At 40.4% G+C, this 16,705-nt stretch overlaps 1 protein-coding gene across 1 annotated transcript; it reads left to right on the top strand.

Moving 5' to 3' along the window:
• The first annotated feature begins 728 nt into the window (after positions 1 to 728).
• LOC134818786 (uncharacterized) lies at positions 729 to 13,692 on the top strand. Its single transcript, XM_063828431.1, has 8 exons — positions 729 to 882; positions 1,045 to 1,235; positions 1,907 to 2,104; positions 2,323 to 2,406; positions 8,129 to 8,204; positions 8,366 to 8,556; positions 12,297 to 12,494; positions 12,714 to 13,692. Exons 1-8 carry the CDS (start codon positions 816 to 818, stop codon positions 12,798 to 12,800), a joined length of 1,092 nt encoding a protein of 363 aa, XP_063684501.1. The 5' UTR covers positions 729 to 815; the 3' UTR covers positions 12,801 to 13,692.
• Positions 13,693 to 16,705: the final 3,013 nt, after the last annotated feature.

The raw sequence follows: 16,705 nt of genomic DNA, 5'->3' as shown, positions 1-16,705 counted from the left end.
AACTAGTTTTAATTTTTGTTTTAAAATATATTGCATTCATTTAACACACATGCGCAAAACCCGATTTCACGTTTTTTTAAACGTTTATTCGAACAAAACTTTGTTTTCGTAAGTTGTGCTATTTTGTAGAGAATTGGGATCATGATAAAGCAAATTAACACACATGCACAAAACCCGATTTCACGTCTTTTTAAACGCGAAACGTCTGATTTTACCGAGTTAATTATACCATAATACCACTGCAAGTCCTTTTATTGTGCTGTTTTATTGCTTCTTATAATCATCTACTTGTGATGGAATTGAAAGGGCTGTTAAAAATTGTCATCCGTGATTAATACAATTGTGGCATTCTACCTTCACAGATAAGATTGGTATGTCTTCTTATCAATTTGAAAGTATCTAGATAACAGAAAGTATCGGCAACTAATATTGAATACATATGGCACTTTTTAATAACCCTTTCTATCTATCTATCTACCGGCCAATTGATCCACCAATGCACATATACGTCACCCTCTTTGTTTCACTTGTTGTAACAATTTTACATGTGGGGCTGGTCAAACAAATTTTCCAATTTCTATTTCTGTTTTAACTTATGTTAACCAATGTTAATGTAAATGACTAAGATAGTAGATTACCAACTGGTTTGACCGCTGAGGACATGTTTTATGTTACTAGGTTGTTGGTATTTTGTTGCCATAAAAGTATGCAGAAGCACCTAGTTAAAGTGGGGAGCGTATCATTCTAACATTCTTTTTACACCAGTAGTAGAATTAAATTGATTATCTAAATTGAACAAATACTCTTTTCTAGCGATGGGGGGTGGTGCGTCAATAGTAATGAACGAGCTCTTTGGAAAGAAGGCCATGAGAATCGTCATGGGTATGTTTATAATGTCAGTTTTACACTGTTTAATCAGATCATACTGTGTAAAAAATAATTTTGTTAAATTTCAATCCTACATTTTAACCCTTTCCCTATAAAAAATAACCTAAGCCTATAAACAAATAATCTGTAACCTTACACGATAATTTCACTTTTCAGTGGGGTTAGATGCAGCAGGTAAGACAACGATCCTATACAAGCTGAAACTCGGAGAAGTAGTGACCACGACACCCACCATTGGTTTTAATGTAGAGACCACGGAGTATAAGAACGTCAGTTTTACAGTGTGGGATGTCGGCGGTCAAGACAAGCTCAGACCTCTCTGGAGACATTATTATTCAAACACTCAGGTAACATATTAGGAAGAAGTTTTGCGTTGTTTCGTTGAAATTTGGCGTACTTAAATACTTTACATTTTCAAATCACTGATACCGAAAACTATTAGCTTTTTGCCCGAATATAACGATACTTGTAAGGTTCAAACGTCTTAATCCCCATTAGTTATTATTATCTATTTGTGTAGTTACGTAAGGTTACATTCTATTCAATTCTCATGTTATTCATAATTGTCATAGCTTGCTTGTTGTTGATTTGTTTTTTACAGTGCAGAATATGATTGTACAAGTATGCATTTTAGATTATAGATAAGGAAATGTGTATTTATCGCAGCGGAAGTGAAAGGCTGAAATCTAGTGTACCAATTCATGTAGGCTGTAAAAATCAATGTACAGAAGCGCTGCGCACGTCCGTGAGTCTATTGAGACGTTTGTGTTGATTGAATAGCTGTATATTAAAATATCAATGCCACATAGAAACTGTACACGTAATTATATTAGGTTATACTCAATAGAACTTAACGTTAATTGCGACATTTGAAACTGAAAAGTTACTTATTTTGTGAGAGTGCTGAAGAACGGGCCGTACGTCTAATAGTAATATATGCGTGATCTCATAAGTCATAACACCCTCCTGTGTATCCTCCCTTTCTAAAATAAAAAGTTCCTCACATTGACCCTACCAGGGAATCATCTTCGTTTTGGACAGCAACGACAAAGAACGTTTAATGGAGGCTCGGAAGGAGTTAGAACGATTGACCCAAGAAGATGAGCTGAGAGACGCTATCCTTCTCGTGCTCGCCAACAAAAAGGATCTTACGTCAGCTTGTTCTGTTGCCGATGTGACTGACGCACTCGGTCTCCAGGGAATGCAGAATAGAAAGGTAGGACATTATTTCAAGACGTTTAACTCAGATCGTCTTCAAACTTTTAATGATCTCAACAGTCGGGTCTCCAAAAAACGTTAAATCATTTCAGTCGAATTTAAGGCATCAAGTTTCGTCCTATTGACCCCAAGAAATATGTGTACCGATGTTCTGGTAGTTTTCAAATTTAAAACAAGCCCGTATATTTAACTATAACTAATTTCTTATTATTTCAGTGGCACATCCAAGCAACCTGCGCAACCTCTGGTGACGGTCTCCACGAGGGAATGGGCTGGCTCTCCGCCGAAATGTGTAAAATCTAAATAACAGATTTTATCTATTGGTGCAATCTAAGCCCCCGAAAGGCGAAACGCATTTGTTTGTTAAACCGAAGACTGTATTCCTAGGTGAAACATATTAGTTTGAGCGAGATTTTCTTTTTCAGAAGAATGCTATATCCATCATACTTAAATAGTTAAATATATTATCTCTTTTGATCACTAAATAACTTAAATTACGGTAAGCACCTCAATTTGCCCTCTTTTTACGAATTCAGATGAAACTATTACTTATCACATTGGTAGTTAGGTTACCGTTCTTGATAGGCCATCCTTTTACGATTTACAGCGTTAACTTTTGTGGGCCATGTTAAGTTTAAAGCGAAGTGTTCTGATTTCTTTAAATAAGGAACTGGATAATAATCTATAAAATCTATAAAATAATAGATCATGGTGAGTTCTTCGCAATGTTGATCTGTATAATAATTCTATGTAGATACTAGATAATTCTATGTAGATAAATTTAAAATTTGATATTATACATACGTAATAATGCCCGCTCAGTGCAGTGCACGGCGGGACAATCATTATTCACTTTAGAATTCTGGGATCTGTTTTGTTTATCGCATTGTAAGTTCAAATTGAGCTAATCGGGCAGTTAGTTAGGGTAGTGACGTCACATGTCGTGCTTTAATCTGAGAAAATTGTGCTTACAACGGCACCCCCAATTTATGTTTCTGTTTGATTGTAAGTTTCAATTTGAATTCATTTATTTTTGATTTTATGACAAGATAGACGAGATAAGAAAGAACTTTGTCAATATATATTCTTTTATGACAAGATTTGGTATTATTTGGACTTTGATACACGTTGCGCATCACAAATCGATCAGATATAGTATGAAGCGCAATCAGAGATGGTATGAAACCCGGCCAGAAGTATTCCGTCACAAAAGGGAAATAAAAGTGTGATCAGAAATAACATGTGTTTATACAATGTACACGTGTATAAAATGTACAATGTATGAGTTATGTAGTAGAACATGTACTTCCAATTTTGTTTACTTAGTAGTGTCTCGACCAATGAAGTGAAAACTCTCCCGCCTCGAGGAGAGAACCAATGTGAAAATAATGCATTTTACGCTTTTTATACGCAAAACCTGTACTTTTGTTAAAATATATATAACCGCATAACATAATACTGTTATCTGACATTGAGTTGTTTAGTGTTTTACGATGAGAAGCACTAAAGAGTAGAAATAGTCGGCGGAGTATTCAACATCCTTTAATCCTACTAGCTACCATTTCTTTAGAATTCAGCTTGGAATGTTCTTATGATATTATGTTTCATAGCTGCTGCTAGTTTCGTAAAACGTTTTTTGTACACAAGTTTAAACTAAACTTAAACATTTTTTGAGAACATTTAGTATGATTTTATTGCCATTACTCGATTTCAAGTGACCATATATGTTATATTAGTGCTGCTGAGGTTATAGTTCAGAGGCAAGTACATTAGAAAGGGGTTGAGTGATCAATCAGACAAGTTTTGAAGCACATATTATGTAGAATATGAAATTATAAGTGTCCATTTGTTGTGTTAACTAGTTTTAATTTTTGTTTTAATATTCGATGCGAGTTGTGAGTGATTTTTATATTGCATTCATTTAACACACATGCGCAAAACCCGATTTCACGTTTTTTAAAAAGTGAAACGTCTGATTTTACCGAGTTAATTATACCATAATACCACTGCAAGTCCTTTTATTGTGCTGTTTTATTGCTTCTTATAATCATCTACTTGTGATGGAATTGGTATATTATTAAAATGTAGATGGATCGAAAGGCTAGGGCTGTTAAAAATTGTCATCCGTGATTAATACAATTTTGGCATTCTACCTTTACAGATAAGATTGGTATGTCTTCTTATCAATTTGAAAGTATCTAGATAACAGAAAGTATCGGCAACTAATATTGAATACATATGGCACTTTTTAATAACCCTTTCTATCTATCTATCTACCGGCCAATTGATCCACCAATGCACATATACGTCACCCTCTTTGTTTCACTTGTTGTAACAATTTTACATGTGGGGCTGGTCAAACAAATTTTCCAATTTCTATTTCTGTTTTAACTTATGTTGACCAATGATAATGACTAATATGGTAGATTACCAACTGGTTTGACCGCTGAGGACATGTTTTATGTTACTACGTTGTTACTTGTTGGTATTTTGTTGCCATAAAAGCATGCAGAAGCACCTAGTTAAAGCTTTAAAGTGGGGAGCGTATCATTCTAACATTCTTTTTACACCAATTAAATTGATTATCTAAATTGAACAAATACTCTTTTCTAGCGATGGAGTATATATAGGGTGGGCCAAAAGTCAGTACCCATACGTTGGCCTTTATAGCTCAGTCACTGAGTGTCCAAGTTAAATACTTCCTTCTGGTATGACTTAGTACCACCACTGGTTCGAGGCATTTGTCAACTCAAAAAATGGGGGGGGGGGGGGGGGGCGGGGTGTCACGTCCGTCTATGTCCGCTTGTCTCATAGAATCCAAAAAGGACAGGACATAGGCGGACATAGGCGGACATAGGCGGACATAGGCGGACATGGGCGGACATAGGCGGACATAGACGGACATAGGCGGACATAGGCGGACATTGGCGGACAAAGATGGAAATTAGGGGACATTAATAGACACCTAAATTGCTAAATAAAATGTTCAATTTTTGCTGTTATAGGGGATCATGTTTTTTGTCCGTTCGGTACCGTATATTTTCAAAACAGACAAAAAATAGAGCGGACAAAAATGGACAAAAACGGACAAAAATAGAAATAACATTTAGATGCTTCCTCCTCCTACTCTTCCTCCTCCTCCTGGGTCTTCCTGATCTTCCTCAGTCCTCTTCCTCCTCCCCTCCTCAGTCCTCCTCCTACTCCTCCTCCTCGTCCTCAGTCCTCCTCATCAGTCCTCAAAATTCCTCCTCCTCCCCAGTCCTCCTCCTCCTCCTGAGTCCTCCTCCTGGGTCCTCCTCCTCCTCTTCATCCTCCTCCTCTTCATCCTCCTCCTCTTCCTCCTCAGTCCTCAGTCCTCCTCAGTCCTCCTCCTCATCCTTCTCCTCAGTCCTCCATCCTCCTCCTCAGTCCTCCCCCAGTCCCCCTCCTCCTCCTCCTATTCAGTGCTCCTCCTCCTCCTCCTCAGTCCTCCTCCTTCTCAGTCCTCCTCAGTCCTCCTCCTCCTCCTCCTGAGTCCTCCTCCTCCTCCTCCTCCTCCTCTTCCCTCTCAGTCATCCTCCTCAGCCATCCTCCTCAGTCCTCCTCCTCAGTCCTCCTCCTCCTGGGTCCTCCTCCTCCTCTTCATCCTTCTCCTCTTCCTCCTCGGTCCTCAGTCCTCCTCCTCCTCAGTCCTCCTCCTCATTCTTCTCATCAGTCCTCCTCCTCCTCAGTCCTCTCCCAGTCCCCCTCCTTCTCCTCCTCCTATTCAGTCCTCCTCCTCCTCCTCCTCAGTTCTCCTCAGTCCTCCTTCTCATTTCTCCTAAGTCCTCCTCCTCCTGAGTCCTCCTCCTCTTCCTCCTGAGTCCTCCTCCTGAGTCCTCCTCCTCCTCCTCCCTCTCAGTCATCCTCCTCAGCCATCCTCCTCAGCCATCTTCCTCAGTCCTCCTCATTCTCAGTCATCGTCAGTCCTCCTCCTCAGTCCTCCTCAGTCCTCCACCTCCTCCTGGGTCCTCCTCCTCCTCCTCCTCCTGGGTCCTCCTCCTGGGTCTTCCTGATCCTCCCCAGTCCTCTTCCTCCTCCCCTCCTCAGTCCTCCTCCACCGTTCGGTACCCTATATTATCAAAACGGACAAAAAATAGAGCGGACAAAAACGGACAAAAACGGACAAAAATGGAAATAACATTTAGATGCTTCCTCCTCCGAGGACTACTCTTCCTCCTCCTCCTCCTGGGTCTTCCTGATCTTCCTCAGTCCTCTTCCTCCTCCCCTCCTCAGTCCTCCTCCTACTCCTCCTCCTCGTCCTCAGTCCTCCTCATCAGTCCTCAACAGTCCTCCTCCTCCCCAGTCCTCCTCCTCCTCCTGAGTCCTCCTCCAGGGTCCTCCTCCTGGGTCCTCCTCCTCCTCTTCATCCTCCTCCTGTTCCTCCTCAGTCCTCAGTCCTCCTCCTCATTCTTCTCCTCAGTCCTCCATCCTCCTCCTCAGTCCTCCCCCAGTCCCCCTCCTCCTCCTCTTCCTCCTCAGTCCTCCTCAGTCCTCCTCCTCATCCTTCTCCTCAGTCCTCCATCCTCCTCCTCAGTCCTCCCCCAGTCCCCCTCCTCCTCCTCCTATTCAGTCCTCCTCCTCCTCCTCAGTCCTCCTCCTTCTCAGTCCTCCTCAGTCCTCCTCCTCCTCCTCCTGACCTGAGTCCTCCTCCTCCTCCTCCTCCTCTTCCCTCTCAGCCATCCTCCTCAGCCTCTCTCTTCCACACTCAACCACCACTTAAGCGTTTATCTATGACACACCCCACAACACTTACCATCATCCTTGATAACACATCTTGATTCTACTGGCATCCTCCCACAGGACTGCCATACCCCAGAGGTAGGCAAAGCATTCATATGCTATCCTCTAGTGGGCCAACCAGGCCCAGCCTCTCTTTTAAAAAAAAATTTAAAAAAAATCCTCCTCAGCCATCCTCCTCAGCCATCCTCCTCAGTCCTCCTCAGTCCTCCTCCTCAGTCCTCCTCCTCCTGGGTCCTCCTCCTCCTCTTCATCCTCCTCCTCTTCCTTCTCGGTCCTCAGTCCTCCTCCTCAGTCCTCCTCCTCATCCTTCTCATCAGTCCTCCTCCTCCTCAGTCCTCTCCCAGTCCCCCTCCTTCTCCTCCTCCTATTCAGTCCTCCTCCTCCTCCTCCTCAGTTTTCCTCAGTCCTCCTTCTCATTTCTCCTAAGTCCTCCTCCTGAGTCCTCCTCCTCCTTTTCCTCCTGAGTCCTCCTCCTCCTCCCTCTCAGTCATCCTCCTCAGCCATCCTCCTCAGCCATCCTCCTCAGTACTCCTCAGTCCTCCTCCTTCTCAGTCATCGTCAGTCCTCCTCCTCAGTCCTCCTCAGTCCTCCTCCTCCTCCTGGGTCCTCCTCCTCCTCCTCCTCCTGGGTCCTCCTCTTGGGTCTTCCTGATCCTCCCTTCCTCAGTCCTCCTCCTACTCCTCCTCATTGTCCTCAGTTCTCCTCATCAGTCCTCAACAGTCCTCCTCCTCCCCAGTCCTCCTCCTCCTCCTGGGGCCTTTTCCTGAGTCCTCCTACTCCTGGGTCCTCCTCCTCCTCAGTCCTCCTTCTCCTCCTCAGTCCTTCTCCTCCTCCTCCTCAGTCCTCTTCCTCCTCCTCCTTCCTCCTCTTCCTCCTTATTTTATCCTGTATATTTTAATTTTAGAGAGTGTAATGAATGTTAGAGTTTATTGTTTTATTTATAATTATATTATATGTATATAATTTGATATAAGTTAAAGCTATTAATAGCTTTAGTGTGATTAATAAGTCGTTTGTTTTGTACAAAATTATAATACATAGAAGTTGCGAAAAATTCTCAAAATGTTTGTCCGCTAATGTCCACCAATGTCCGCTAATGTCCACCAATGTCCGTCCGAGTCCGCCAATGTCCGTCTGAGTCCGCAAATGTCCGTCCGAGTCCGCCAATGTCCGTCCGAGTCCGCCAATGTCCGTCCGTGTCCGCCAATGTCCCAAAAAACACGTCCGTTGTCTCATAGAATCCAAAAAGGACAGGACATAGGCGGACATAGACGGACATGACACCCCCCCTATATACAAGGTCTTTGGAGAGAAGGCCATCATGAGAATCCTCATGGGTATGTTTATATTGTCAGTTTTACACTGTTTAATCAGATCATACTGTGTAACAAATAATTTCGTTAAATTTCAATCCTACATTTTAACCCTTTCCCTATAAAAATAACCTAAGCCTATAAACAAATCATCTGTAACCTTACACGATAATTTCACTTTTCAGTGGGGTTAGATGGAGCAGGTAAGACCACGATCCTATACAAGCTGAAACTCGGAGAAGTAGTGACCACGATACCCACCATTGGTTTCAATGTAGAGACCATGGAGTATAAGAACGTCAGTTTTACAGTGTTTGATGTCGGCAGTCAAGACAAGCTCAGACCTCTCTGGAAACATTATTATACAAACACTCAGGTAACGTTTTAGGAAGAAGTTTTGCGTTGTTTCGTTGATATGTGGCGTACTTAAATACTTTACATTTTCAAATCACTGATACCGAAAACTATTAGCTTTTTGCCTGAATATAACGATACTTGTAAGGTTCAAACGTCTTAATCCCCATTAGTTATTATTATCTATGTGTGTAGTTACGTAAGGTTACATTCTATTCAATTTTCATAATTGTCATAGCTTGTTGTTGTTGATTTGTTTTTTGATAGTGCAGAATATGATATGTATCTCTGATTCTCTATTCTATATACTGCTGGTTTCGTCTTCCAAATGTCCTTTTGGCGTCTCTCGCCAAATATAGAAAGTAGGGTTGTGTTAAGAAGGTCTTTCAGTCCTTCCTTTCTTCCTTTCCTTTTTTCCCCTTTTTCTTTCCGCCTTTTTTTTTCTTTTCCAGCTTTGGATCTGTGACGGATGTGATGGAGTTCTTGCGGTCACTTTTATCCCTACATGGGCTCCCGGCCGTGCGTCCATGTAGGAGCCGTGGGGCCTTCCGAGTGATAGGGTTACAGTGACTGTTAGTAGGGAAAGTATGAAGGCTATATCAGTAGACACAATTACCGAACGCAGGGCATTGGCTCGACCTCCAAGACAGGGTATCCGTGAGGACCCTGGTCGTAATCAGCTCTGCACTGCTCCAGTGTATCCTGATGCCTGAAATCTTGGACACTGCCTACGTACGGGGTAGACAGCCACTGATGATTTTGTCTGAGTTTTTCATCACTTCCTGACATGAGTCAGACCTCAGCTGGATCCTTCCTGTTTAGCTTTTTCTGAGCTTCCCGCTCGACCTCCTTCTTCAATCATCATCATCAGTTAGAGCTGCCGTGCTCTCGAACTTTCCCTTCACACTCCACCACGGCACCTCCTTCGAGGCCTCTTGCCAGGTAACACCAGCTCTCAGACATAGGCAAGCTTACCGCGCACGGCGTTTTTTCTTTTTTGTTTCGTCCTTTCCGTGTGTGCCGTTTTGTGCCACCCTCTCTGCTGTTCCTGCGCAATTGCGCTCATTCGCTCTTCATTGGGCTGTTCATTTGACAGAGTTACTGGCTGGCACTCCAAACATCTTCTCACTCACAATCACCATCAATCAAATTCAAAATTATGCAATCAATCACTATACATCCACGATCATATGATCAAAACACAAAACTTTGTTATATACTGTTTCTGTTTGAGATTTGAATAACGTTACTGTAATGTTTCAAATTATATTTTAAATGTTCAAAAAAAATGTTCGGTGAATAAGGGAATTTTTGGACTTGAGGATGTCGAGGTGAGGTGTAGTTCCGAGTTCGCCATGAATTAATTAGTTTTGAGATAGAAGAAAGAAGCTGATAGTTCGACCCACTCTATTGCAGGCCTTTTAAAGTGATACATATACAGATATAACGACTGTTGACATCGAACATCGCCATAATCTGTACACTGAACACGGTGTCAATGATATTATACAAATTTGTCTCCAATGTTTCCACTATTTAGAAGTATGATATATTTGTTATCTCAACTACTCTGAAACTAAAATTTTAACATTGCCCCAGAACCCTTTCTGAACCTGCTAGGCTCACCAAACTTACCAAGGACACTTCTGAGATCAATACCGATCGATTCCAATCGGTTTTAGCTCAATTCAGGGGATTCTAGGAAAATGTTCATGTGGTGTTCATTTCATTCATTCCATGAACCAGGGGAATTATACTTTGCACTTCTAAGTGGCTGGAAATGTTAGTACATGTGTCCCTCTACCATACCAGATAGATTCCAAGTTAGTACAAGCATAAATATGGCTACAAAAGTGTGGTTCCAAATTTATCTCAAATGTTTCCACGATCTCAACTACTCTGAAACCGAAATGGAAATATTTCCCCAGAGCCCTTTATGAACATGCTAGACTCACCAAACTTCCCAAGGACACTTCTGAGATCAATACCGATTGATTCCAATCGGTTTTAGCTCAATTCAGGGGAGTGAAAAGAAAATGTTCATTTTGTGTTCATTTTGTGTTCATTTCATTCATTCCATGAATCAGGGAATATTTCACAGGAGGCTGAAAATGTTAGTACACATGCCCCTCTATCATACCATAGCAAATTCCACTCAGTTCACGGACATACCTTAGTTCCCAAAAATTTGAACTCATTTGGGCGACCGAAAATTTGGGCACAAATTCTTCGAAAAATGAAAGATTTTCCACTAAAATTTCAGTAAGATATTTGCCTTAGTTCATTATTATTCCTTATTATTCCAGTTTATTTTGCTTTCAATTTTAAGCATGTAGGTGGTAGTCTGAGTTGTTTCACATTATGTAATTTACGATCTGCCCAGTAACTACTAAAAAATACAGTGATGATGGCACAGTACAAAATGATAGATATACAATAGTGATATTTAGTCTCTCAATCAGATAGTTTAGTCTACTCAATCAGATAGTTTAGTCTAGTCAGCATATCTTATCATACCCCTTTCACATACAATTATCATTATGACGCCTCACCAGATGGTCGAAAGGTTTGGAAGAAAATTATAAGGTTTACATCATGATCTATCAAACTAAGCGGCACATACGCTTAGCTTTGGGGGAAACAACGGTGTACATAATTGTGTGTAGCGAACTACTGTAAACCCGGACCAAAGGTCAAGTCTAATTTTAAAATTGATACCCGCTTGACAGTGATCCGTGAAGTACACGCTCGTTGGATCAACGAAGTTTTTGTATATTTAAAAGGGAGGCCAGATGACATAAGGAAAGGCTTTGAGAAGTCGGGTATAACTGATGCTTGTAGATCAGACTTTACGGTGGATGATAATCCATTTGCAGATCTTGTTTAAATCTCTAGCTATCCGTACCTCTAGCCATTTGTTTTATTAGTAGCTGTTAGCTATTCCAGTTATTTCTATTCATTTAAAATATAAGCCTTTTTACTTGGTCAAGCCATGAATGACAGATTATAAAACTAAAATTTCAAATATTATTTCACTTGGATATGAAGAAAAAGCCATCTTTCTATAGATTTCAGGGCCATAGGCCAAATGCCAAAAGGGGGCCAAAAGTTTGGTTAGCAAAAAATTTAGCAGACGGAAAAGATTTATGCAATTAATTTGGTCTGCAACAAATTTGGGCGAGAGGCCCGCTCAAATTTTTTGTCGCCCAAATTTTTGGGAATTAAGGTATAAAGCGAAAAAACATGTATCAGAATTTGTCTCAAATGTTTCCAAAATCTCGGATTCATCTTCTGTCTCGGATTCATCATCTGGAAAAGTGCATGTAAACAGCGTTTTGTATAATATGCGTCAGCGCGCACACGTGAGTCTATTGAGACGTTTGTACTTTCTGTTGATTGAATAGCTGTATATTAAAATAACAATGCCACATAGAAAATTAGAAACTGTACACGTAATCATATTAGGTTATACTCAATGGAACTCACCATTGATTGCGACATTTGAAACTGGAAAGTTTCGCATTTTGTGAGAGTGCTGAAGAACGGACGGTACGTCTAATAATAATAGAAGTTTCCACACAGAAAATGATTGAATTACACCCACAACGAGCGCGGGATCATTAATCATCACAACAGAGTGTTTGAGGATGACATCATAACATTCCACACATTCTAATAATAATAGATGAACGTGATCTCATAACACCCTCCTGTGTAGCCTCCCTTTCTAAAATAAAAAGTTCCTCACATTGACCCCATCAGGCAATCATCTTTGTAGTGGACAGCAACGACAAAGAACGTTTAATAGAGGCTCGGAAGGAGTTAGAACGAATGACCCAAGAAGATGAGCTGAGAGACGCTATCCTTCTCGTGTTCGCCAACAAAAAGGATCTTCCCTCAGCTTGTTCTGTTGCCGATGTGACTGACGCACTCGGTCTCCAGGGAATGAAGAACAGACAGGTAGGACATTATTTCAAGACGTTTAACTCAGATCGTCTTCAAACTTTTAATGATCTCAACAGTCGGGTCTCCAAAAAATCGTTAAATCATTTCAGTCGAATTTAAGGCATCCAGTTTCGTCCTATGGGCCCCAAGAAATATGTGTACCGATGTTCTGGTAGTTTGCAAATTTAAAACAAGCCCGTATATTTAACTATAACTAATTTCTTATTATTTCAGTGGCACACCCAAGCAACCTGCGCAACCTCTGGTGACGGTCTCTACGAGGGAATGGAATGGCTCTCCGCCGAAATGTGCAAAATCTAAATCACAGCTTTAATCTATTAGTGCAATCTAAGCCCCCGAAACGCATTTGTTTGTTAAACCGAAGACTGTATTCCTAGATGAAACAGATTAGTTTGAGCGTGATTTTCTTTTTCAGAAGAATGTTACAGTCCATCATACTTAAATAGTTATAAATAAATAGTTATAAATAGACTATCTCTTTGGATCACTAAATAAATTACGATAAGCACCTCAATTTGCCCTCTTTTTATGAATTCAGATGAAACTATTACTTATCACATTGGTAGTTAGGTTACCGTTCTTGATAGGCCATCCTTTTACGATTTACAGTGTTAACTTTTGTGGGCCATGTTAAGTTTAAAGCGAAGTGTTCTGATTTCTTTAAATGAGGAACTTGATAATAATCTATAAAATCTATAAAATAATAGAGCATGGTGAGTTCTTCGCAATGTTGATCTGTATAATAATTCTATGTAGATAAATTTGATATTATACATACGTAATAATGCCCGCTCAGTGCAGTGCACGGCGGGACAATCATTATTTACTTTAGAATTAGACATTCTGGGATCTGTTTTTTTAATCGCATTGTTAGTTCAAATTAATCGGGCAGTTAGTTAGGGTAGTGACGTCACATGTTGTGCTTTAATCTGAGAAAATTGTGTTTACAACGGCACCCCCAATTTATGTTTCTGTTTGATTGTAAGTTTCAGTTTGAATTCATTTAGTTTTGATTTTATGACAAGATAGACGAGAAAGAACTTTGTCAATATGGACAGTTTAGATTTGAACTTGGAGCCACAAGGCCAAGGGTGAATTTCAAAATATTGAGTTTTTAAAGGGTTATTTTTATATAGGGTCATTGTGACATTATGTGTATACTGTTTGAGAAAATTGTATATTCTTTTATGACAAGATTTGGTATTATTTGGACTTTGATACACGTTGCGTATCATAAATCGATCAGATGTAGTATGAAGCAAGAGAAAAGTTTCATGCAACATATGTCAAGTAAAATTCTCAACATAAACTTTTCATTATTTATATTGTATCACGTCGTGACCCCCATTATCGTTTCGCTAAGAGACGAAAGTATCGTGCAGCGTCTACAACGTATGACAAAATTAGCTTCATTGCAATTACCTTAATCTTAAACCAGTTCATACAAATCAAGCACTACAGTCTATAATCACACACACACCCCCAAACACAACAGATACACACAAATCCTGTAAATGTCCGCAAATCAAATCACACACTCACATACAAATCTGTACACCGGCATTCATCACGTACATTTGTTTGGAATGTTGTTCGGTCACACAGAATGTGAATGGTAAACGTAACGCGCGAAACATTATTGCTAAAAAATTGTATCGTTTAATCAGTGAGCGTGACAAACAGCGCCAAAAAGTATCGCCGCGCCATAATTTCTATGTTATAATACGCTCTCGACCTTGTAGGCTTATTATATAACCTACCACTGGAAGGTTATATAATAAGCCTACAAGGTCGAGGCTACCAGGACGGGCGCCGAGTTGGACTCGTCGACGGTATTTGGAACATATATTTTATTTTACGAGTATCACCCGTTAATCTCGACCTTGAACCTTCACCGTTTACCTTGCAGTAGCTGTAGCAGACCAATTTACTCTCAAACTATGATCACATTTCTTTCTAATGAAAAATAAACTAATTTTCAACTCGAGTCAAAAAAAATACTGCAGTCGATCGACTGCAGTATTTTTTTTGATTCACGATGTCAATCTTTCGCGTCTTGCACATTTGTAGTTGCGAGAAGATGCGAGAAGATCTTTATACATTATAGTGCATTGTCTTCTCCACTTCCGTTATGTCCCCGTCTTCCTGTCGCTGCTTAATTGACAATGTCAATTCGATCATCGCAGCTCGGCGCGGCACAGTAGCGCATCTTGCCGATCTATGATCTAGCGAGAAGCACAATTGAGTGCGCGGCGCGGCACAGTAACGCATCGCGCAATTGTCGATGCATTTTGTCAAACTTGGTACAGTGATCTAGGTAAACCATCTAGGTGAATTTAATTAAATTATTGGATACCAGGAACTGTAACTAAATATACTGACATTAATTAAATTATTTGACATCGAGAACAAAATATTGTGTCTCCCCAAATCATGAGGTCTAAATCTAATTAGAACTTGTGTTGCTACACGCTGTATAGCATGTGGGTCAAGCGCGGTGCCGCGCCTAAGCAGCTTGACCATTGTTAGCACTTGCCATTGGGTTAATGGGCGGCGCTCAGCTTACTGGGCGGCGCTCAGCCTGTCATTCCGCCGAATCTTTTTAAGGTTTATTTTGTTAGTCCGGGGACATTTTGGGTTGTACTGGACCTGGCCTAACAAGTTTGTTATTGGATGTCTACTTTTATTTATTATCATATCATTATTCATTGTAATGGCATTTACATTTTGTTTTACTTAAATTTTGTTATTTACTCTTATAATAAAACGTATTGTTTTAGCGGTGCGCCGATAAGCACAATCAACAATAAATACGCGAATACACTGCTCCAGAATCGAGCGCTACAGTTTAAATTTTTGTATTAACATGAAGATCTCAAGATGAGTAGTTTCACAAAAGCTCACGAAGATTTAGCACAAGCGTGAATGCATGATTCAATTTGATCGTTTGAGAATAATTTAATAGCATAGTAGGAAAAATATAGTAGTAATGTAAATGGATTTTGTTATAGTAAATGATAAATGGACCCAGATATTGTTGAGATATTTTATATGGAGAACTGATGTTTTGTATTTTGCTAGCCCTAGCTATAGAAATCCCACATCAATCATCATGTGCATTCATCACCCATACTGAGTTTGATGGTCAGCTCTTTTTTTCTTTTTTTCTTTCTTTCTTCTTTTTTTGTTGTTGGGGACTGGCCCGTGGTACCAGCCAATGTTTACTCAAAAAAGTATATATAATATCAATGGTAATAAGAAATTCATCCCCGTGGGGCACATGCATAAATATAAAATGTAAAGGAAATCTCAAACTATTCAATTTAGACTCTACCGGTAAAGTATGCAAGGAAGGTTTATAACTTAAAGTTTTATTTTCCAATGGTTAATAGGTAAAGATTAAAAAAGTAAAACAAGACTGAGCACTTCAAAATTTGTAGAATTTGTAACTTGATTTGAAATACGCGGCGATAATAAAAAATGTCCAATGTTGGCAGTGTAATTTATGAGATATGCGACGTTTATTGAGTGATGCATAAGTGTGTGCATATAATCTAAGATGTAGAGACAAGGTTATTATCAGCATTTTGGTTTATGTTATGCTTTGATTTTCTTAGTCCTGTTATGTATGTATGTATGTATGTCGACAGAGGGCAGCGCTAGGCCCGCTGTGGTGCCCTCAACCTACTTTTAGATTTGAGGGTCATGTAGGCGACATCCATGTCCAGTGGACAACGCAGGCCGGTGAGCTGTACACTGGGCACGCGCGCGTAATAATAGAGCTCAAACAGGTAATAGACCCCGCGAGCATATAGAATCAGGATATTACAGGATATGGACAGCCGGCCCTGTGAAGGTGAAGGATGCGCGCAAAGCTGAGGGCTTGAGTCTAGTGTTTTGTGGTGCTAGTGTACTCTGATAAGTGAAGAAGCCCGAACCAGGTAGCTTACCTGCTCCGCGTCGCGGGGGGCCGCTCCAATTTACAGATGTACATGGGGAGATATGTCGACGCTCATGAGTGAGTGAGGAATAGCTGATTTGTGCGAAGGTGGTGTGTGGGTTATGATGATGTTGTTGCTTTATAAGTACTAAGTTTTGTGGAGTGGGATTGAGCCTTACGCCCAGGCTGCAGTGGTTGTCGCGCGCGATGTGTGTGCGCTACGTTATATCTTTGTTATTTTCTCCATGAATATTTATAGTAGCGT

This window comes from Bolinopsis microptera, chromosome 7 (genome assembly GCF_026151205.1).
Source record: "Bolinopsis microptera isolate Bmic1 chromosome 7, MBARI_Bmic_1.0, whole genome shotgun sequence".
Lineage (NCBI taxonomy): Eukaryota > Metazoa > Ctenophora > Tentaculata > Lobata > Bolinopsidae > Bolinopsis > Bolinopsis microptera.
The sequence above is the reverse complement of the archived record's forward strand: the minus strand, read 5'-3'. Positions and strand labels throughout refer to the sequence as shown.

What these genes read in the sequence shown, in the direction of transcription:
- LOC134818786 (XM_063828431.1), top strand. Translation starts at nt 816, where the DNA reads ATGGGGGGTGGTGCGTCAATAGTAATGAACGAGCTCTTTGGAAAGAAG. An exon ending in ATTATTATTCAAACACTCAG is followed by an intron (nt 1,236 to 1,906) that starts GTAACATATTAG and finishes TGACCCTACCAG; the next exon opens with GGAATCATCTTCGTTTTGGA. An exon ending in ATTATTATACAAACACTCAG is followed by an intron (nt 8,557 to 12,296) that starts GTAACGTTTTAG and finishes TGACCCCATCAG; the next exon opens with GCAATCATCTTTGTAGTGGA.